Consider the following 23,056-nt stretch of genomic DNA (forward strand, 5'->3'; position numbering starts at 1 on the left):
CCAAATTATCGTTAATTTGATTCCTGGGCATTTAAACCTTGATCTAGAATGCTCGCTAGCCAATATAGTCTTAGATGATGTCATTTGGAACCTTGATTTGTTTCAACTTTGGTTGCCAGAGATGGTCATTCGTAAGATTATCAGGATACCCCACCCATACCCATCTGCAGGAGTTGATAGGATCATCTGGGGAGGTACGACAACAGGTTTATTTTCTGTTAAAAGCGCCTATGAGAAAATCCGAGAGAATTCTTGGAAGTCGAAGGAGGAAGTGTGGAAGATCCCATGGAAGTTTCAAGGACCACAAAGGGTTAGATTTTTTATTTGGCTTGTTCTCAAACAGAGATTGCTCACTAACGTGGAAAGAGTTCGGGGGATATTAGCCATAGTTCAACGTGTGGGGTCTGTGGGCATATCATCGAAGATCTGTTGCATATTATTCGAGATTGTCCTTTAGCAAGAGAAATCTGGAACCTTTTAATTCTTATTGACCGACTTGTTAGTTTTTATTATGGTAATTTGTAGGATTGGATCACTTAAAATTTGTAGAATAAACATGATCTTAGCTTTGGGGAGGTTGATTGGCAATGTTTATTTGGGATCCTCATCCGGCGTATATGGAAAAATCGTAATTTATTTATTTTTCAGGGTGCGCCTTGGAGCAATAATAACACTATTAAAGCCTCATATAGTTGGGCCAAACACTTTATATGTCAGATAGGAGACATATAAGTTAGTTTCGGTGTCCTTGTTCATGCTTTAACTTGTCTTGGAATGGGGTTTACTTGAATACTGATAGTTCTATTAAACCCAAGGTTGGCTTTGCTATAGCAGGGGAAATTTTACGTGACCGAAGTGGGCAATGGATCTTGGGTTTCAATAGATTCCTGGGGAGCTGTTCAGTGTTCGAGGATACAAAGAGGTGCAGATTTAGACTGATAGTATTGAAGTGACTAATGCTATACAGAAGAGTCACACAGTTTGACTAAACTCGGCCTTTCACGGATCCAACATTGAAGCATTTGCCTTATCCCTTGAGAAGAGAACCGAGAAGCTGGCAGACTGGCCAAGTTGACTCACATAAATAATTAAGGGTTGCAAGTATTTGAAATCTCCTTACTAGGGTTTGAATTATGTAATTTAGTCTTTTCTTTATTTTCTTCTTTTATCAAAAAAAAAAAAATTCTATTATATCATTCCATTTGAAACCTTAAAATATGCTAATATGATAAGTCACGATTATGTTAATTAGCAATATGTGCGGCTCACATTGCAAGTCTATTTAACCAAAAAATATATTGATTATACAATATAGTTATATTGTTGGGTTAGTGGCTTCAAAATGCTACCCAACTCCTTTCAACTTCATTTCTAAAATTATCCGCAAAGAGAAAGACACTAATGTTTTTCAAATAATTTTTAGATTTGGTTTTGTGAAATTAAAATAATTTAATTAAAAAATGAATAATTCTTTGACAAAATATATGAAGTGTGTGTTTTTGTTTTATCCTTAGCATCAATTTGAAAGGTACACAACATCCACCTTTACGTTCAAGACAACCTACATCGTTTGTCTTGCTTTAACTAAAATATTAGTCACTACTCCTAAACAATTGATTAATCATTTATATTTTCATCATTCAACCGTTAATTATCGTAATGGTATAACAAAAACTAACGTGACGCATTATATATTATTTCAAACCAAAATTTAGATCAAATTTCATAATTAATCTTTATTTTTTAGCAATTAAATTCTTTTATATTATTTTATTAATTCAAATTCAAACTATTTTTGGAAAAATTTAAACTCGGTCAATAGAATACAGCTTAAAATTCAAATGATAGTTTCATGGTTATACATGTAGTCTACCAATTTTGAGAAGTATCAATCCCAAGGTGTTCCATACACATGCTTGACTACATTAAGTCCTCATTAAACTCTTCAAACTTAAGCTCTTTATCCAAAATGTTATCTCCTCAATCTTTAAGAGAAGACATTGTATATTGATGAATGCTAGATTAGAAACCATATAAATTTATGATAACATCCACTTTATCGTGCTCAAAATGAGTCAAAAGATAAAATGAAAGCAATTTATATCTACACCTAGGCATGGTGAATTTGAACTAAAGCTCATTCGGGAGTAATATTTTTTTGTTTTGACACTGTTAAGAGTTTAATAATAAAAATGTAACAAACCGATAACATTAGTGATTGTATTGTAATTAAAATTTAATGGGCAAGATATAATTCAAATCATACATAAATAACTTAATTTGTAGCAATTGATAATTCAAATCAATGATTGTGTTTTAACTCAATTCGAGTGCGTTGAAATGCATTATCCTCCCATTTAAGGTTTAGAAAAAAATTAAAAATAATTTTAAACCTTGTTTAAAAAAAATAGTTATTCAATTGCATATGCATAAACAATAGTGAAGGCTCTCAAAAGTCAAAACAGAAGAAAAAGGATATGGGACAGAGAGTCAGATACCATAACATTCCTTTTATGGGCTTCATTTTCTTAACATATGTTGGCAACCCATGTATGTGAGATGCACTCAAGTCAATTTCAATTTTCAACAATCGAAAAGAAAAAAGGCCTTGTTTTACTGACAGCCTACTTGCAGTGCCCCCAAAGTCACCTTTTCATCTCCTCCTCCCATTAAACATGGCTGCTGTAGCAACATCAAACCCCCTTTCTCCCCTTCTTTCCCCTTTCCATGGTAAAGACCATCCTCCCATTTCTAGTTCTATTGTTCCCAGGTTTTGAGATTCCCATTTATCTAAGCTTAAAGTCACCCTCAAACGCTCAACAAATGCTTCAATTCTTCCTGTAATCAGAGCCCAAAACTCTCTTGGTATGGATGGATAACTTAGCGACCAGAAACATAGCTTTACCAGTTTTCATTTTCCTGCATTTTTTCTTCATTGAAGTATAGAGAAATGGGTTCCTCTAAAATTTACTGGGTTTTCTTTTTTAAATGTTTTCATTGCTTGTAAATTACACCACCGACGCAGAATTTTATAAAGTTGAAGTTATTCTAAGGTGTTCACTATATTCTTCTTCCCTTTTTCCCCTAATAATTGAGAGTGGATGGCATAGTTGGTCTGTTAGTTATATAGCACATCTAATTTCATTTAGGTTTCTTGTTGTGCTAAATAATTGAACGCAATAGACCATGGTGAATTCAGCAGGTTTCTTCGGTAAAAGCCACTTTTACAGCGTAATTTTGATTTTTTTTTACCGTATTTGGAGTTGATATAGTACTGAAATGTTAGGCAATGTGACAATGTATGTGGCAAATGTTACTTAAAAATTGCGCCTATGGTATGCTTTCTAGTATTGCAGTGATTTTGAGCATTACGTTCTTAAAATGTGTTCAAGTTTAACCTTAAATAGTAAACCTTGTAATGATAGTGAGGCATTATTGTGATTAGGGGGAGCAAAACTCGATTCGACTCGAAAAAATCGAAAAAAAATTCGAATTTCGAGTTAAACGAATCGAGTTATTCGAATCAACTCGAATTTTTTTTTTCAAATTTCGAGTTCGAATCAAGTTGAGTTTTCGAATTCGAATAACTCGAATAATTTGAATAATTTGAATATCAAACTATAATATTTTACATTTTTACCCCAAACTCCCAAACCTTTTTACTTTTACCTTAAAACTTTTACTCCCCTCCCCTCCAACCCCCCAATCTACCCAAAATTCATTTCCCACCAAAATTTTACTCTCCCATTTACTTTTTCTCAAAATTTTACTCCCAAAAACCCTCAAAACCTTTTATTTTCCCCCAAAACTTTTACTCCCTCCTACTTTTCCCCTAAAACTTTTATTACCTTCTCATCTCACCTCCCATCTACCCCAAACCCTCCCCCTATTTACTTTTCCTCAAATTTTTATTCCTCAAAACTTTTTATTTTCCCCCTAAACTTTACTTTGTACTCTTAAATAAAAAATCAAAATTATCCAAAAAAAATCACTAAACATAAATAGTAATAAATTTATTTATATCTATTATTTATATTATTAAATTAAATTTCACATATTATATTATTTATATTATTGAATTGTTTAGTATATTGAATATTTATATTAAAATTGAATTATTAATTATGCCATAAAATATTCGTGTTAAAATTTTATATTGGTATCAATTTCACATTTTATTTTTAAAATAACTTTTATTAAAAAATCATATTTTTACATTTAATATATTTTTAATTCCAAAATATATAGTGACAAGAATCAAGATAATTGAAACAACTAAGCAAGCAAAGAAGCTAACCAATATATAAAAAATTAATAAATAAATTATGAGGCGATGAAAGTTAATAAAAAATTTGATTAAGTCAGACAAATTTTATTACGATGGGCGATAGTGGTTACAAGGACCCAAAATTATTTTTTAAAATTTAACTCGAATAAATATTCGACTCGATTCGATTCAAATTCCATCTCACTCAACTCGATTCGAGAAAACTTCAAATAAAGTTAGGATGATAAAATGAAATTCGGAAACTCAATTAACTCAAAAATTTTCAATTCGATTCGATCGAATACTCACCCCTAATTGTGGTACTCTTCCGAGCCTATGTAATGCATCTGCAAAAAAGATGGGCTTTATTAATGGCAAGAGGATAGTTTATAGGACAGGGCTTGGACCTTGGAATAATTTTTCTATATAATAGCTTAAGATGAGTGGGGAGGGGAAAAGGCCACAGGGGAAAATTGCCATTTAGGCCCTCTAAGTAAAGGTAAAATTTCACTTTGGCCCCCTAACATTATAAAAATTTGATTTAATTCTTTAAAAATTATAAAGATATAGACTATAAGAAATTAAAATTTCATTTGCCCCCCCCCCCCAAACAATTGCTCTGGTTTCGCCCCTGTCAAGGAGGTTCAACAGAGAGACATGATGGTAAGCTCTTGTTATATACAAGGGGCTGAAAGTTATACCTTTTCCTTATTTGTTTATCAAATTTATGATCTATATGTGTTAATGATGATCTTGGTGGAATTCAACAATTTTTTAGTTAATGTACCTTAGTCAAACTTCTCTATTCTTTCTTGGGCAGGCTTAAGTTAGCCGATATTCCTTTTGTTTACTAAATTTTCTTCGTGTTTATTGTTCTATAGGCTCTGAATTTTCTGAAGACAAGCTTGTAGCTAAAGTCAAGATAGAGATTGTGGTGAGCAAGGACCAGGTATGTACATACATAATCTAAAGAGTCATTTCTCCTATATATGAATGATTTGGTAGTATGTTTATATTTATTTCTAACCATGTACATTTCTAAATGACCATCCTGCCAAAGGTGGAAGCATGATTATGAAAATTTAGTCTAAATGACCATCTTGCTATAGTAATAGACAAGATAATTGAGGAAGCAAGGACAAATGAGATTGGTGATGGCAAGATTTTATGTAAGAGATCAAACTCTCTACTCTCCATATCTAATAGTGAAGTCCTTTAATTTCCTTTTAGCTGAAATTTATGGCTCTGAACTATCAGGTTAAGTACAAAGCCTGTTTACAGAAAAACTTTAGTCTAGTTTTGTTCTTTCGTGAATGGAAAATGGTTTGGTCACTGAATATGTGATGCAGTGTTTGGTGTGATGGGAATAAGGATTGAATTCTATATGTTTGTGCTGGCATTTGGAAAAATTGGAATATTGATTAAATTCTGCATGTCTAAGTCTAAATGTCATAACAACTGGCAGCTGCATCATGATTACTACCATTTGTTGAACTGTTTATACTTGACCTCACTGACTATAACATTCCGAAATTGTATTGGGGTCTCTTATTCTTATTCTTGTGTCCAACCATTAATATATGAATGAATGAAATTGTTAGCAAAAGGCTATAATTGATCTGATTTTCATGCGTGTAAAGAATTTAACCTGTTGCTGTTGATTAATACTAATATTTTAATTGTCGGTTCTACAGTGATACCTGTCACGGATGTTATAAGAGTTCGCACAGGTAAATTCTAATTACTATTTAAGATAATAGTAGCTCAATCATTTCTTTGCTTTAACAACTACCATACCAAGGATGGGTGCCTGTTTATGCAAGCCTTAATAACTGTAGACACAATTTTCAGGCGAGAGGATGACCGGAGGACGTGCTGATATGTCAGCCACTACATTGACCTAAGTTGTGAGATCAATGATATTGATGCCGCGGATTAGCAGAGCATACTTAATTATACTGCTTGCTGCTGCATGTTGTAGACATAGAAGCTTATGATACTACCATTGTTTTCTATAAATCTATTTCTGATGGTGAAAAAGATAATTAAGAGAAATGACTGTTGTTCATGAGGATTTAACACCTTCTAAGAATTCACTTAATAAAAAGAATTGAATAATTAGGATGATTATGCTGGGTTTTCTTTTCTTTTAACAGCGTCAGTTGAACATAGGGGGGAATCCGTATAGCGTCAGTTGAATAATTAGGTGTTTGAAATGTTTTACTAGGTAGAAAGCTTCTTTTTTTTTTTTTTTTGGGGGGGGGGTTAATTATGCTTTTGGTCTTTTTTCTATTTACACATTTGAAATTAGGTCTCTCTACTTCTAAATTTCTATTATTTTGATTTAATCAATTAAACTCCAATTGATGTGATTTCTGTTAAATTGAATTAAGTGATAGGCCAATAAGAATAATGAAGTTGGAGTTGTAAGGTCTTTTATTCAAAATTTAGGATTGTAAAGTAAGGTGATTATAATTTTTACTTGCATAAGTTTCGTATTTTCGAATAGTAGAGGGACTGAGAGCAAAATAGGAATAAAAACTATTCAATTTTTTAAAAAGATCTCATTGGTCGAAGGGAAACCGACCATTTATTTACTAGAAGGGATAGCGATCTAAAACGCGTGCGTTTAAAGGACGAAGCTAACTACCTGGTAAAGCAATAAAAAACGGCTGACGGCGTATCCCGTTTTGGATCTATCAATCTCCAAATCCCCGTAAAAACACTGAAAGACAGCACCTTTGATTTCGAGGGAGGGGTGTAGATCTTCGCTTCTCTCCTTTGATTGTCTTCGCGTAATAATCGTACACATTTCTCTCAGGCAAGTCTCTATCTCTTCTCAAAACCAAAGAATATTCTCATTTTTAACTTATTTTTCCCCATCTCCCTTCTTCTTTTCTAAAATTTTGACTTCAACTTTGTTTAAATATCTTGAGTTTTCAATTCCTTGTTATTTCATCTGCTTTGATTCTTGGAAGCATTGTAAGTTCATTAAATTGCTCCGATATGCATTTCTTTTAATTGATTTCGTGTAGTATTGGTATTTAGATTTTCATGTTTTGATATGGACTCCGTTTGGTTACCGATCGTCTCTCTAAGATCCTATGCTTGTTTTCAATTATGACCGTTGGATCTGCTCTGACCTTGAATACTTCTAGTTATTTTGGTTTTCTAATAAATTGATGATTACTGAAATTGATGTGGATTTTGGTGTTTGGCAGACATGAAAAATGGGGCTATCTTTCACAAAGCTATTCAGTTGGCTTTTCTCCAAGAAAGAGATGCGCATATTGATGGTTGGACTTGATGCCGCTGGTAAAACCACAATTCTTTACAAGCTCAAGTTGGGAGAGATTGTCACTACCATTCCCACCATAGGTAACTCGCTCTTTTATTCTTTTGATGGATGGAGTTTTAACATTCGTTTCTCAATTGCATTTTGTTTCAAACAAGATGGCTTATTATGATATACTATAATCTTGTAGGTTTCAATGTTGAGACCGTGGAATACAAGAACATCAGTTTCACTGTTTGGGATGTTGGTGGCCAGGACAAGGTACCGTTACATATATTATTAACTGTAAAGGTTGCATCAAAAGATTTTATCTAGGGCATTTTTGTGTATGTTATTTTGTCTATTACTATGACCATAGAATGGGATTGTGCTGATCTCATATATTGTATTAAGTATAAATAATTTCTTGATAAACTGAAGTTTGTATAGTTCCTTGAAAGGAGAGAAGCCTAGGTAGATGTTCATTTGGTATATATACGAAGGTGGATACTTAGTCTGTCAAAATTGGACCATCTGTTTTGAGTATATCTTAGATCCTGTTAGAAATTAAGAAGCGTTTATGGTTTTTGTTGATCTTAATTAATCACTTGGCTTATTTGCTTTGAGTTTTCTATATAGATCCGACCATTGTGGAGGCATTACTTCCAAAACACACAAGGACTTATTTTTGTGGTTGATAGCAATGATCGCGATCGTGTGGTTGAGGCTAGAGATGAGTTACATAGGACGTTGAACGAGGTACTTGAGCAGTAAAATTTCTTATACTGGTGCAATGATTGCTATAAAAATGGTTGTGAAATGATTCGAAGTTGCTCTCTAGGTTGTTAGGGGGGCATGTGTTCTGCTGAAGTTTAACATGCTATTTTTTGTGCATTGGCAGGACGAGTTGAGGGATGCTGTTCTGCTAGTATTCGCAAACAAGCAAGATCTTCCAAATGCTATGAATGCTGCTGAGATTACTGACAAGCTTGGTCTTCATTCTCCCCGCCAGCGCCACTGGTAAGATGATCAATTCTCTCTGTCCTGTATCTGACCCTCTCTGCTTTGTGGATCCGTATATCACCCTCTAGAATACATTCTGCAGGTATATCCAGAGCACATGTGCCACTTCCGGTGAAGGACTGTACGAGGGACTGGACTGGCTCTCGAACAATATTGCAAACAAGGTAAAGAAGCTCACACATAATTCTTATTATAGTTATACCTGAAGTTACAGATAGTAGTATTTTGACATCTTCAGTTACACCTGTATACATGTACGCACCTTGCAGGCATAGATGGCATAATTGAGTTCAGTCACCACTAATTCAGGTTCCTTTTTGAGTTATATGGATGTCTACCCCAGTTCAAGTGTGCTGTATTTTTCATGGTTTCTCGCAAAAATTGCCATTTGTTGCTTGTAGTTCAAGAATAATTGTTAAATTTTTTGGTTTTTCCTTGTGGTATTATCTGAATATAGCTACCAAAAGAAACAAACAGTTTTGGGCCATTCTTCCTTGGTGAAAATTGATGGTTACGCCGTTTGATTGCTGTAATGTTAAATATATAAATACAATATAATGTCGTTTCTTTGTTTGGGTTCTTGAATGCTTGTTTAAGCATGTGCAATAAGTGGACCTTTTTTATTCTTCCCTAAATTATGTAACATAATCATAACAGTTCTTTAACCAATTTCTATAATACCAAGCTCATGGAAAGATCTGAAATTAATTTATGAATGTTGAACAAAAATTAGTCGCAATTGAGAATCCAAACGCAAAAGACAGCTCTACGTTTGCAGTAACTTTTACAAGCATCAATCCTCTATGCAAGTTGATGGTTCATCTGCTGAATGTTCCGCATTCAAGTCATTGCATAAATCCTTCTTCCAAGGTATGCTGCTTTTGCTAAAAAATGAATGAGCGTAGTGCTTAAGGATAGATAAGCGTATGAACTTTGGCCAAAACAATCAATTTAGTCCCTTTAACCAATAGTTTCAGTCATTCACCGTTAATTTTCTGATTTTGTTAAGTCAGTTGTTAAGCAGTGCAAAAATAAAAATTATTTTAAATTATTTAAAAACGTTAAGTCTACAATGAACCTAGACACCCATACAACTAAATTTGTCCATGGGTTGGGCCACCCGGTTTGACCTGAAAGTCCGTCTGAAAAGTGAGAGAGTTTGAACAAAAATATAAGCCCGGAAAATAGGTTTGGACAAAAAAAATAAAGCTCATTTTCTAAACGAGCCAGGTCTCAGGTAAGCCTTTTTTGCTTGGGCTCAGCCCAGATTTGCAAAAAAAAAAACTATTTTTTTTACTATTTTGCCACCGTTTTTTCATTGTTTTTCTATCATTTCACTATTACATTCTTACTATTTTGTTGTTATTGTTTGGTAATTGTATAATTCTTTTTTTATTATTAAATTTGCTACTATTTTAGAAGTATTTGTTTGTTAAGTTGTACTTATCTTAGTATTATTTAAGTATTTTTTATAGTTTTTCCATTTGTTGGGAAACATTTATTTTAATGTTTCTAGTGTATTATATTTTTTAAATTTATTTATATATAAAAAATATAAAAATTTGAATACGAGTGGGCTAGGCCAGACTCAAGTTTTAGCATTTTTATCCGGACCAGACTTAGACAAAATTTAGGCCCATTTCTTAGGCTAGCTCGGGCCTAGAAAATGAGCCTAAAATTTTTACTTGGCCTAACCCAATCCATGGACAATTTTATATACAACCATTTGTTTAAGTAGTTTAGGCTAGGTTAATTGCTCGGAGATAAAGGAAGGGTTGTTTCCTTATATATATGCCTTTATATTTTTTATAGCCACCATATATATTGTATGTTGATTATTTTGATTAATAAAAATGCTCCAATGAAGTTCTTTCTTACTAGAATAGCTTCTTGTTATTTTCTTAATAGACTTTACTTTATTTCTTAAAGAATTGTTGCGGAGGTTTGACCTAATTCAAGTCAATTGGGAGAGTTGATTAAAGACGAATATAGTTTTTTTTTTTTTTTTTGTACAAGTTCACCAAAGTAGTCTAGGCTATCTATCCATCTACTTTTGCGACATTTATCATTGATCTTCTACCTTCCATTTCATCTTTCTATTCTTTCATCCTTGTTTGTTTTATTTACTTCTTTAATTCTAGAAATTCTTGATTGAGTTTTAATTTATTTGATTGAATTTTTTGAGTTCTTGAAGGTTTAAAAGTCTTTGTTGCCGTGGTTTTTTTCTTTTCTAAGAAAGCTTGTTTTTAATTTGGTTTACTTCGAGTTGATTGTTGGAGCTTCTAAAATTTAATCCCCAGCTTCCGCATCACCCCACAAAGTAGAAGTAATTAAAAACTAATATTAGTAAGTATAAAGCATTTGAAGCCATCATATTCCAACAAAAGTGTAAGCCTCATCCCCGGTGAGAATTTAAATTTGATCAAATATACAATTTTTTATATTCTTTAACAAATATAAAAAAATTAATCAAATAATTGAATTTATATATGTTATATATTATGGATGACATTAATTTTGAGTAAATTATAATGCTAGTCACTTAAGCAAGTATTTTTAGTTACCCAATTATGAAAAGTTATAAAATAGTCACTCAACTATTCGATCTTTTCCTTTTTTCTCACCAACTGTTAAATAGGTAATGGAAAGATGATGTGTTAGCTTTTAAAATTGAAATAATAATAACTTTAACCCTCAAACATTTATACATTGTGACAATTTAGTCTTAATTTTTTTTAAAATAGCTCTTAATGTTTACACATCTCCTAATTTATCCTATTTTTACATGAAAAATAATTCAATACACAATGAATAAATTAAAATTAAAAACAAAAGTTTTTTTTAAATTTTGCTTATTATTAAATTAGATAATCCCCAAATAAATTACTTTTCTTGTGCTTTAAATGGTTGAGAACTTGATATTTCTCAATGATAATTAACTATTTTTGTGGACATTAATAGTTAATTTTAAAAAAATTAAGACTAAATTGACACAATATATGAATGTTTGAGATTTAAAATTGCTATTAAATTATTTTTAAAAATATAAAACATCATATTTTCTTTAGCCATTTAACGACAAGTGACAAAACAATGAAAAATTGAATAATTATATGATCTAAAAAACAGTAATAGTTAGATCACTATTAATATATTTTACCCAATAATTTTAATCGCTTCAATAATGGATATATCATTATTATAGAAATAGATTGGTATTGGGATGATAAATCGGTATTACAGCCGGTTCCAAGCAATACCATATTGAAATTTTTGAAGAAATTTTTATTTTTATGACATTTAAATTATTTATTGAATAAAATAGTGTCATGTAGTAAGGAATCAAATAAAATAATATTGATTAAATTGAATAAATGTGAAAAGGTGGATGGCTAAATTTGTTATTATGATTATATATAAAATACCAAAATAAACATTTAATAGTAAAGTTTCAATTGAAAGAATATTTTGCTTTTGTCTAATGTACATGGACCAATTTACTTATTTTTAGTAAGAGAACCAAAATATAGTACAAAGACTTTTATGATATTTTTATAGTTAACGAAATTTAATAAGTTTCTCTTTTATTTAAATATCCGCCTAAAACCCAAAATTTAAATATTTGAATAAAAACTAAAATTTAGGTTTTTTTTACGTATATAATATAAAAATTAATAAATATCTAAAATGGTATACCAACTCAATTAATTATGAAAATGGTATGGTAGGGGTGGTAAAGGGTGTTAAAGAGGCGGCATCACCCTCTTTTCTGACACATGTCAACCACCATTAAACAAAAAAAACAATTTTAATGGGTGAAGGCATGTTGATTGGCGGCACCAAAAATGGTCTTTTATATGGGTTAAATACGGGTTTGGTCTAGGTCTAGGTCATATATGTTTGGGTCGTTTGGTGGTGGTGCCCATGTCAAAAGCGGTACCAATCAAGCCATACCAGTATTTAACCAGTGTTTTGTACAAATTTTTTTTGAAAATTCAAGAATAACAAAAAAAATTTTCTATAGAAGAAGAGTAAACAGATAGAGAAGAATTTACAAGGTTAGTAGATATGAAATTCATTTTTTTTACATTACAATAATTCTTTTGCTTGAAATTATATTGAGAGTTTTTATTTCTTTTTTAACAAATTTAGTATTGAAAATAGATAATCAATTTTTCTTATGTGTTTATTTCGATGGAGTAATTTTGACAACAACAGTTGGATGTATATTTGAATGTCGCCAACAAATAGCAATGAGATTTAATAGAAATGTCTCGGTTGATGATATGAAGGAAAGGATTAGTGCGAAAATTGTTAGGCGTCGTGGGAGAAGGATCTCAAAACGTTTCTACAAGTTTCTAGTTTTGACATATCCCATCAAAATCACCGAGATGGAACTTGTAAATGATGAAGACGTGGAGACAATAGTCGCTCTTTATTGTGGGAATAGGAGCCACATAACTGCATCGATTCAATAATTTGCTGAGTTAGCTGATGTGGAGTCAGCTGAAGTCCCACTTCATTAGGTGAAGAATATTGATTTCAAGATCTATGTTTGGTGGTTCAGATATTGTACACTGATAGCCAATCAACTGTACATGGGATCGATATCGATCTTAATGTTGCACCTGTGTTTGAGAACCAGAACCCGGGACCTCGTTTACAACTACATCCGGTGGTGTTTGAGACTAATGTGGATGGTGATTATGGATATGATAATAGTGATCCTTTTAATCACAAGGTTTATACTGATCCCGATCTAGACGAGGTTCCGGATGATATCGACGATGCAGGCGCAAATGTCGATGAAAATGTTAACGAGTCTTTAGTCGGGAACCTGATTCGATGCATTGTGATACACAGTGATCATGGGGCACATATGCAGCTCATAAACCCCGATGCGATACATGCAGCCGAGTTCCTAGAGTACCCTGATATACTACCTGCTCACCAGTTGGCCGTAGATTCCTAACTTGAAGAGTTGTTCGTGGGCCAAAAATTCGCAACCAAGGAAGAGTGTGTATTTGTCATTAAGTGGTATAGCATGAATGTGTCGGTGGACTACAAAGTCATCGTGTCTAAACCAACATTGTCTATTGGGGAGCGTTGGAGGTTGATAGAAGGCTGCAATTGGCTGGTACGAGCTGCATTTATCCAGAAGTCGCAAATGTGTGAGATACGAAAATTTATTTGGCCTTAGACATGCATTTCAACACATATGACAGAAGATCACCGAAAACTTGATTCCAAAACTATTTGCACATACTTCATGCCAATGGTGAAAGACATGCCAACCATTAAAGTTTTGGTACTGATTGTCAAAATGCAAGCACGATTCCAGTATTGAGTATCATACCAGAAATCATGGATAGCTAAACAGATGACAATTGAGCAGATAGCTAAACAGATGGCAATTGAGCTGTTGTACGAGGATTGGGATGCGTCGTACAATGAGCTACAATAATGGATAGTCGCTATGCAGGAGTATGTACCGAGGACTGTCATTGAGTTGGAGACACAACCTTATTATGGCCCAGATGACCAACTACAATTGAGAAGAAGAATTTTCCATCGAATGTTCTAGATGTTTGATCCATGCATGCGGGAATTTCCCTACTGCAAGCCACTTGTGTAGGTAGATAGGACCTAGTTATACGGGAAATATACATAGATCCTACTTATTGCGGTTGCCCAACACGAGAACAAAAATGTGCTCCCGATAACATTTACCATTGTGGACAAGAAGAACATGAAATCATGAGAATTCTTCCTCACTAACCTGCGGATGTATCTTGTTAGGGATGATAATATTTGCATCATATTTGATAGAGGGAAGGGAATAATTGTCGCCATTAGGTGCTCCAGTGTTCCATAAATATCCGTTTATTACTTCTAGCACATCACAACTAACTTCTACCGAGAGTATAAGAATGCAGACTGGCAGAGAAAAGTTGTGAAAATATGTAAAATTTAATTTCAATATATGTTTTACTATTATCTATACTAGAACAATTTAATTCGAGACTATAACTTATCTTTCTTAATACATACACAGCGTACGAGCTAGGGCCATACATTTTCCAACAAAGGATGACTAGACTTGAAAGTGACATAGAAGGTGAAAGAAACACTCCTTTCCGACAGTGGTTGAGTACCATAGAGCCATGGCAATGTGCTCAAAGTTTCAATGACGGGTTTCGATATGGTTATATGACCACCAACTTGGTAGAGGCGTTTAACTTCGTGTTAAGAAAAATATGACATCTTCTGATTTCATCTGTGTTCTTGGCTATGTTCTACAAGCTAGCTAGCTACCTTGATGCCAAGAATGTGGCTGAAATAAGTCAACCAGATAGAGGTGTGACATGTGTTTGTCGAAGATGTCAGGAATGCAATGGATGTGAACTGTCAGAGGGCGAGGTCGATGAATGTAGAAATATATTCACGACAACTTGAAACATATCAAATTGCGGAGTCAATTGGTCGTCAACCCGGTATCTCACCTAAGTCCTACGGAGTTTATCTCCAAAACAGACAGTGCGATTGAGGGAAGTTCTAGACACTTCATTGTCCATGTGCTCATGTTGTTGCAGCCTGTGCTCACACCTCGATCAATGCTGAATAGTTTATCACTGAGGTGTATACTCTTGAGCGCACGTTGCATGTTTGGGAAAATGAGTTCCCTATTCTATGTGATCTGTCTATATGGGAGGTGCCTCCGATGACTTTCAAGCTTGTCCCAGACAAAGGGTTGCATAGGAATTCGAAAGGTCATCCGCAAGTGACTAGAATCCTTAATGAAATTGACATTAGGGAGAAAACTGACGGGAAGCTTTGTGGCATGTATAGATTAGCTGGGCATAATCAGAGTAAATGCCTACAGCAAACCTACCATATTGGACAATCGTCATGATCGGGTAGGAATTGTACTAATGTACTCCATGCTGGAATTTGGATATGTATTTTACCGAGTTTGTTCCAATGCATCTAATTTAAATTACAAAGTTTGTTCCAAGTTTGGTGCAGTGCATATCATTTAAATTACGAAGTTTGTTCCAAATTTCTTCCAATGAATCTAATTTTTGCATGTATATTTCTGTATGTATGTTTTGCATGTATGTAAGTCGATAATTTATATCTTAGACACAATTTCATTTAAATTTAGTAGCAAAATATCCAAAGTTTGTTCCACGAGAATTTAGTTAGAATGCCCAAATATTAATATAATTAAATAAATACAAACTTGAACATTGAAATTACAGAAACCTCTAAAATTAATGATTTGATGCTGTGGTCTAAGGGGTAAATCATTGTAGTGCCCGATGTTGACGTTGCGGGTACTCGCGGCAATCAACGTTATCTTCAACCATGAAAATCGCCTGTAACTACACTCTCGTCGATTGGGAGCACGAGTTGTAGTGCAACATTCTCTAGTGTGATGGTGCACTCCCCACACAGCAAATGAAATGTGTGGGTCTTTAGGTGCCACCACTTGACTAAAACGGATATTAAGTCGTACTACAAATCAAATGTTCAGATCAATGCTGCTGATTCGAATCTGACTAACTCCAAGTATGGGATAAGGCGTTCATCCGATAGATAGCCTACACCATTCACGCGATCCTTCAGTGCTCAATATGGGCCCTGACAATATTAAAGTACCAATTAGTTAATATAACCTAATTTAATTCCGTAAATGGCTGCACTTTTTATAAGAGGACCGTTGAATAACAAATAACAATTTTATTAACATCACATTGACCTTTTTTATATGTGATTGTCGTCATTAATCAAAGAATCCATTTAGATATCTACAATTTCAAAAAAAAAAAATCAGTTTAATTAATTTATTGCAAAAAACACATTTCGGTAACTAATTTGCATTTGGGCCTTTTTACCCCTCACATTTTAACTAATAATTTATAATTATTACTAATAAAATTATTTCTAAGCTTCCTTTAAAACCCTAAAACAAAAATTTATTCCCTAATCCCTAATCTCCTCTATTTTTTAAAACAAACAAACACACATGCCTTCTCTTTCCTCTTCTCTATCCTAAAATATGAGTTTTTCTTCTTCTTTTTTTTCCTTCTCCTTTCTTTCTCTTTTACCTTCTCTACTAATTGTTTTTTTTTCTTTTTTACCTTCCTTCTCATTTTCTTCTCCTTCTACTTTCTTTCTCTTTTATCTTTTCTACTAACTTTTTCTTTTCTTTTTCACCTTCTTCATTTTCTCTTCTCTACTCCTTTCTTTTTAACTCCAAAACTCCTCCCTCTATTTCTTTAGCACCGAATGGAGGACCATGGCTGGTTATAAGGTCCTCCAAACTAAAACATTCACTCACATGAAGTACCATTGCCTCATCCCATCACGTCAGCTCCCCTATGTCGACAAGACCTCTCGCTGACACCAGTGTTGCTTGTCATTGAGGCTTCATCAATATGGTGCCGCCTGTCAGAGAGGCTTAACCCACTGGTGTCACCTATCAACAAGGCTTCACCAAAAATACCATTTTCATATTTTGACCCCTATTTTAATCCATTTTGACCAGTATTTAACCCATTTTGACCTATATACGAGTTTTCAGTGCCACTAATGAAGATACCTTCACCCATTAATTTTTTTTTGTTTAACGGTGACTGACATGTTTCAGAAAAGAGGGGTGGTGCTACCTCTTTGACAGCCTTCACCACCATACCATACCATTTTTGTACAGTAAAACCTCTATAAAATAATACCCTTAGGACTTGGAAAAATTATTATTTTATCGAGGTTATTAGTTTATCGATAAATGAATATTTTATTAATTTATCGATAAATTAATTAGAGAAAATTTCATACTCTATGCATGAGTTTTTTATTTATCAAAATCCAATATGCATGTAGGTGCAATGAATCAAAGTTAATTGGTTCATGTAACAAAAAAGAGTTAATTAATTGGCTCATGTAACCAAAAAGAAAAAAAAAGAGTTAATGGTTTCAAAATCTAATACGTATATATTCATTGGATAGATTAAAAATTTTATTATAAATAAACACATGTACGTATCAAAATATTGTACAAAAGTCTACATTGACAGATGAGATGAGAAAAGCATTATGTGAGTACAAAAATGAGCATCCCTCTTCAAGTCAAAAATATTTGCAACAGTGGGTTCAACAAACATTTGATCTCTCTATTAGCCAATCAACAATATCAAATACTCTTAAAAGGTCATCTAAATATTTGTCAAAATAGATAAAGAATAGCAATGTTAAAAGGCACAAATCAGCCAAATATTCTTAATTAGATAATGTATTGTATGAGTGGTTTCTCCAATATCAAGAGAAAGTAAACATGACTAGAGAAATAATTCAAACTAAAGCAAAAGGGTTTCTGCAGAAAATGTATGATGATGCAAATTCTAAATTTAACTTCTCAATTGGTTGGCTAGAACAATTCAAGGCAAGACAAGGGATTAAGTCTTATAGAAGATTTGGTAAAAGTGGTTCAGTTGTTATGGAGAATATTGGAGATGCTTTACCTCAAATAAGAGCTAAATTGGAAAATTTTGATTGGAAGAATATCTATAATGTGGATGAAATAGGCTTATTTTATCGTTTGAAAGCAGAGATCATTCACTGGCTACAAAAGCAATTATAAGGACAAAAAAAGGACAATGAAAGACTTATTATTGTGGTTTGTTACAATAAGGATAGTTCAGATAAAATGCCTCTGTTGGTTATTGGTAAGTTTGCTAATCCTAGATGCTCTAAACATGTGAATATTGACAATTTTAACTGTCATTATTGAGCCAACAAAAAAGCATGGATGACTAGATTACTTTTTCAAGATTTTATTTGTTGGTTTGATGCTAAAATGACTAGTAGAAAGGTATTGCTTATGGTAGACAATTGCCTAGCCCATCCCAAGGATATTGAAGGCTTGAGAAACGTTGAATTATTCTTTTTGCCTTCATATTCAACCATGTGATGTTGAAATTATTAGAGCAGTTAAGATCAGCGCCGATTTTATTCTAGCATCTTGGAAGGTTATGAGAAAGGAGAAATAGATCCTGAAAAGATTAATGTATTGGATGTAATCCATTTTATTAATGCTGCTTGGAATATTGATGTGAAGCCTACAACTATTGCAAATTGTTTTCGACATTGCAAAATTCGATCTGAGGAGGATATGCCTCTCAAACAAGAAATTGGTGATGTTGAAGGTATTCATAAATTAAAAGAAGTAATTTCTTATTTACACTATAGAAATGCCATGGATGTTGAGCAGATTTTGAATTATCTAAGTGAAAATGAATCTTTGATGGAGTCACCTACGGATGAAGAAATTATTCAAGGAGTAATGGATGTGCCGGCTGATGACGAGCAAGATCCAAATGGCAATAGTGTTTTACCACATGTTTCTCCAAAAGAGGCTTTTCTAGCTGTGGATACCTTGAAGAATTATTTAATATAACACGAGAAGAATATACGAGATTTGGTTTATACCCTTCTAAAAGTTAAAGATAAAATTGTATTTGATTCACATGCAAAGAATAAGTAGTTAACTATAGATGCATATTTTAGCAAAGAATAAAATTGAAAAAAAGAGTTATCTAGAAAACACTTTAGTTTTATGTATTGTATATAAAATTTCAGTTTATTTAATGAATTATTATTTTATATTTTCATTGGGCCCTTAAGGATTTTTCTAAAAATATTATCTTATACATTTAGCGATGTTATTATTTTATCCCTTGGCCCCAAGTCGGGACCGAAAATTATTATTTAACCGAGATTATTAATTTATCGAATATTCATTTATTGAGGTTTTACTGTAATTAATTGAACTGGTATACCATTTTAGATATTTATTAATTTTTATATTATATACATAAGTCTAAAATTTAAATATTTAGTTTGATATAATAAGAAATTAAATATATGGAGGGTTAATTCTTAAGATTAACTAGAATTGAGATTACTTGTCAAACAAGTAATCACGTTTTCTCAATCCCTAGTTTGTGGAGAAGTTTAAAATCCTACGGAGAGTCGAAGAAGAGATTTCAAGTATTGTTTTTAAAAATATAATATGAATTTCCCACTTCCAAAAGAACCTGGAAAACATACTTCGAATCCAACAACAATTTCAAAGTGTTATAAATACCAAAGATCTCATTGTCTTTCCTTGCATCCTCTCTCTTCTTCCTGTTTCAATGGAGAGTTCAACTCATCCCCAAAACCCCAACACAATGACTTCCATGTATTCTTCTTCTCTTGAAGCACTTCAGCTTCCTTTTGAAAATCTGCATCTTTTCGACAATTCGTCTTTGTCTTTGAATGCTTCTTCAACTGGCGTTTTCCCTGATCCTCAACGGAACCATGGTTTAGGTTTTTCAAGGGTTGGGAGTTTTCGGTCTTGTTTGGATTACTTCACCGGAGAATCTATGAATCTGGGTTCTTCCATGTTCGATGACGTTAATTCTAATGTAAGCCCTGGGTTTCAACCTATCTTCAGTTTGGGTTCAGAGTATTCTTATGGTTACAGTAATTGGGTTATTGATATGGCAAAGACTGAAGAGGGATCAAAAGATCTCCAGAAATTGTTATCTAATTCAACAAATAACAATATGATATTTAGTTGGGTTTTCGACTTCATAGTCGAGTTGATGATCGATCAATCCGGTCGCTATTTATTCCAAAAATTGATCGAATCTGCAGACGAAACCCAGTTGCAAATGATACTGGAAAAGCTATTAGTTCCTCACAATTACATTTACTATGCATCACTTCTCAAATATGGAAGCTGTTCAATCAAGAAATTGATCACTGTTCTTGAGAAATCACCATTGATTACTTGTGTCATTAAAGCTTTGAGTGACAAATTCGAAAAACTGATGATGGATCCGATCGGACACTATGTGATATTCGAGTGCCTCGATGTTCTCGATTCTCAGACTAACGATCCGTTAAACATTCAAGCGATGAAACATTGTTTGGAACTCGTTAGACACGAGCAAGGATCAGTGTCGATGAGCGGGTTTGTGACCCGAATCAAAGGACCGCGACGAGATCAACTGCTGAAATTGATAAGTAGGAATTCGGCATTCCTAGCACAAGATCCCACAGGGAACTATGTTGTCCAATGTGTGATACGACTCCAAAACCCTGCGATGAATGACCAAATATTCAGGAATTTGGAAGGCTACTATGTGAAATTGTCGACAACGAAAACCAGAAGTTATGTGGTGGAGCACTGCTTGCTATCGTCAGGGTTGGATCGGGTGATAAACGAGCTTCTTCGAAGTGATCGATTTGTTTCGGTCGCGAAAGATCGGTATGGAAACTATGTTGTTCAAACAGCTTTGAAAGAGAGTAAGAAAAGGGAAATTTCACTTCATGGAAGTCTTGTTGTGAAACTGGAACAACATTTGAAGTGTCTGCAACATGGATATGGAAGAAATGTTGTGTCAGTGTTGAGATGCCTGCAGTAAGCAAGCTTCACGTCTTTCATTTAGCTTTTTTTAGGATAATTAAGTGTTGGATTTTAGTGAAATCATTGTTGATAATTCCAGTATTTTTCTAGTGTAGCATCAATTCTTTGTTGGTTTTCTTTTCTTTTTTTGTTCACAACCATTTGTTACTTGTTAGCTATGGAGTCCCTGTTTTGTTATCAGATGTGATGAATTTTCTTCTTCTTTTTAAAAAAAAAATCATAAATGCAATGGATTTTCAATATTAATATTTAGCACACATGAATAATTTTTTCATTAAATCCTTTGTTTGGGAAACAAAGGTAAAATATATGTATTAATCCCAATTAATGTGAAATATTATATGTTATATAATATTTTTTTCACTCATGTTATAAAAAAAAACCAAACACAATGATATTTAGAAAAAATAATTAAAACAACTTAAACCAGCCTGTTTATGTTGAAATTTTATGGTGTATATATATTTTAGATTATAAAAGATGAAGAATACTCTCATAATAATATTTATTTATTACTTTGTAAAAAGAATGCGTTTTTGGTAATTTCTTATCCGAGTTGGAATCCGATTGATTGGTAATACTAAATCAAACAAGATAGAAACTTAAGTGATACACTTTCTTTTATCTTTATAACAAATCATTATAATTCATTTTACTATTTGAAACTAGTCATGTTTGGATCGAGAGTGCCATTCAAATAAAACCCTCTTAATAATAAGGATTGACTCTAAGATTCAAACTTTGTCCAAATATATATATATCTTATAAATAAATTTGAATTACTCATAACAATGTAAAATTTATTATATCTGTATAAAATTTAAAAAAAAGAAGAAGAAGAAATGTGTCAAATAATGGGCAAAATACCAAAAAAAGCCCTATTTTTTTTAAATTTACCGAAATGAGCCCGATGTTTTATTATTTACCGGAATGGGTCATTTTTCCCGAAATCGCGTCCACGTCAGCGCGATGTCAGGGGATGTGTCAGCAAATTGCGTCCACGTCAGAGCGCTTTGCTTACGTGGACACAAATCGTGCCTACGAGGACGCGATTTGCTGACACATCGCGCTGACGTGGACGCGATTTCGGGGAAAATGGCCCATTCTGGTAAATAATAAAATACCACGCCCATTTCGGTAAATTTTAAAAAAATAGGGTTTTTTTTGGTATTTTGCCCCAATATGTATTACTGTAATATTGAAGAGTTAATTGATAAAAAAAATAAATGCAACAAGTACAAAAAAGATTCAAAATTATTGCCAACAAGATTTGAACCAAGGTACTAAGGGAAAAGAGCAAGCATCTTAACCAACTAAGCTAAACTAATTAATTAACATATTATAAAAATATTGTTATTATCTTAATTATATTACTTACGTTCTAACGATTTATCAGACCTATTCCATACACGTGTCAAATCAGAAAAAATAATACAACAATTCTGTAAAAAAAATCCGGTGTTTACTTCAAATAAATAAGGAAAATAATAATTTGAATGTTTCAAAATTCAAGTTTAAACCGAAAAAATCAAAATTTAGAGGTAAAAAAGGATCTTTTTCGACAAAAACTGCGGCAAATTGCCTTTGGCAGTTTGTTAGCGTGTAGATCTTGAAAAGTTATTCGAAATAAAAAAAATCGTCTCAATCGGACAATCGAGCCAAAAGTTATGGCCTTTCAAAGTTTTTCAAGCTAAAAAACATAAATGGTCAATTTTTTGACTGCTGGGTACTGTTCACGTACGACGCAAATCACGTCCACGTAAGCGCGATTTGCTGTACTGTTCACGTACGACGCAAATCACGTCCACGTAAGTGCGATTTTCTTCCACGTCAGCAAATCGCGCTTACGTGGACGCGATTTGTTGCCACGTAAGTAATCGCGCTGACGTGGACGCGATTTGCTGACACGTCCCCTGACATCGCGCTGACGTGGACGCAATTTAGGGGAAAATGGCCCATTCTGATAAATAATAAAATATCGGGCCCATTTCGATAAATTTTAAAAAAATAGGGC

At 33.2% G+C, this 23,056-nt stretch overlaps 3 protein-coding genes across 3 annotated transcripts; all 3 read left to right on the top strand.

Annotated features, from left to right (window-relative positions):
* The first annotated feature begins 2,581 nt into the window (after positions 1-2,581).
* Positions 2,582-6,171, top strand: LOC105762584 (nitrogen regulatory protein P-II homolog). The gene is given in 9 exon segments (XM_052633913.1): positions 2,582-2,865; positions 3,008-3,053; positions 3,184-3,211; positions 3,349-3,424; positions 4,907-4,930; positions 5,149-5,216; positions 5,328-5,436; positions 5,962-5,997; positions 6,119-6,171. Coding segments are annotated over 9 exon segments (630 nt in total). The 5' UTR covers positions 2,582-2,675.
* Positions 6,172-6,921: 750 nt separating this feature from the next.
* On the top strand, positions 6,922-9,143 carry LOC105795049 (ADP-ribosylation factor). The gene is made up of 7 exons (XM_012624505.2): positions 6,922-7,088; positions 7,489-7,645; positions 7,753-7,823; positions 8,181-8,300; positions 8,443-8,561; positions 8,647-8,728; positions 8,834-9,143. Exons 2-7 carry the CDS (start codon positions 7,498-7,500, stop codon positions 8,837-8,839), a joined length of 546 nt encoding a protein of 181 aa, XP_012479959.1. The 5' UTR covers positions 6,922-7,088; positions 7,489-7,497; the 3' UTR covers positions 8,840-9,143.
* A 10,619-nt stretch (positions 9,144-19,762) lies between these two features.
* LOC105770970 (putative pumilio homolog 8, chloroplastic) lies at positions 19,763-21,040 on the top strand. The gene has a single exon (XM_012592353.2). The coding sequence runs from the start codon at positions 19,763-19,765 to the stop codon at positions 21,038-21,040; it is 1,278 nt and encodes a 425-aa protein (XP_012447807.1).
* The last annotated feature ends 2,016 nt before the right edge of the window (positions 21,041-23,056 follow it).

Source organism: Gossypium raimondii, chromosome 7 (genome assembly GCF_025698545.1).
Source record: "Gossypium raimondii isolate GPD5lz chromosome 7, ASM2569854v1, whole genome shotgun sequence".
Classification (NCBI taxonomy): Eukaryota; Viridiplantae; Streptophyta; class Magnoliopsida; order Malvales; family Malvaceae; genus Gossypium; species Gossypium raimondii.

Excerpts from the sequence above, each read along its gene's own strand:
- LOC105795049 (XM_012624505.2), top strand. The coding sequence starts at position 7,498 with ATGGGGCTATCTTTCACAAAGCTATTCAGTTGGCTTTTCTCCAAGAAA. Across the intron at positions 8,301-8,442 it reads TACATAGGACGTTGAACGAG|GACGAGTTGAGGGATGCTGT; the intron begins GTACTTGAGCAG and ends GTGCATTGGCAG. Across the intron at positions 8,562-8,646 it reads TCTCCCCGCCAGCGCCACTG|GTATATCCAGAGCACATGTG; the intron begins GTAAGATGATCA and ends TACATTCTGCAG.
- LOC105770970 (XM_012592353.2), top strand. The coding sequence starts at position 19,763 with ATGGAGAGTTCAACTCATCCCCAAAACCCCAACACAATGACTTCCATG.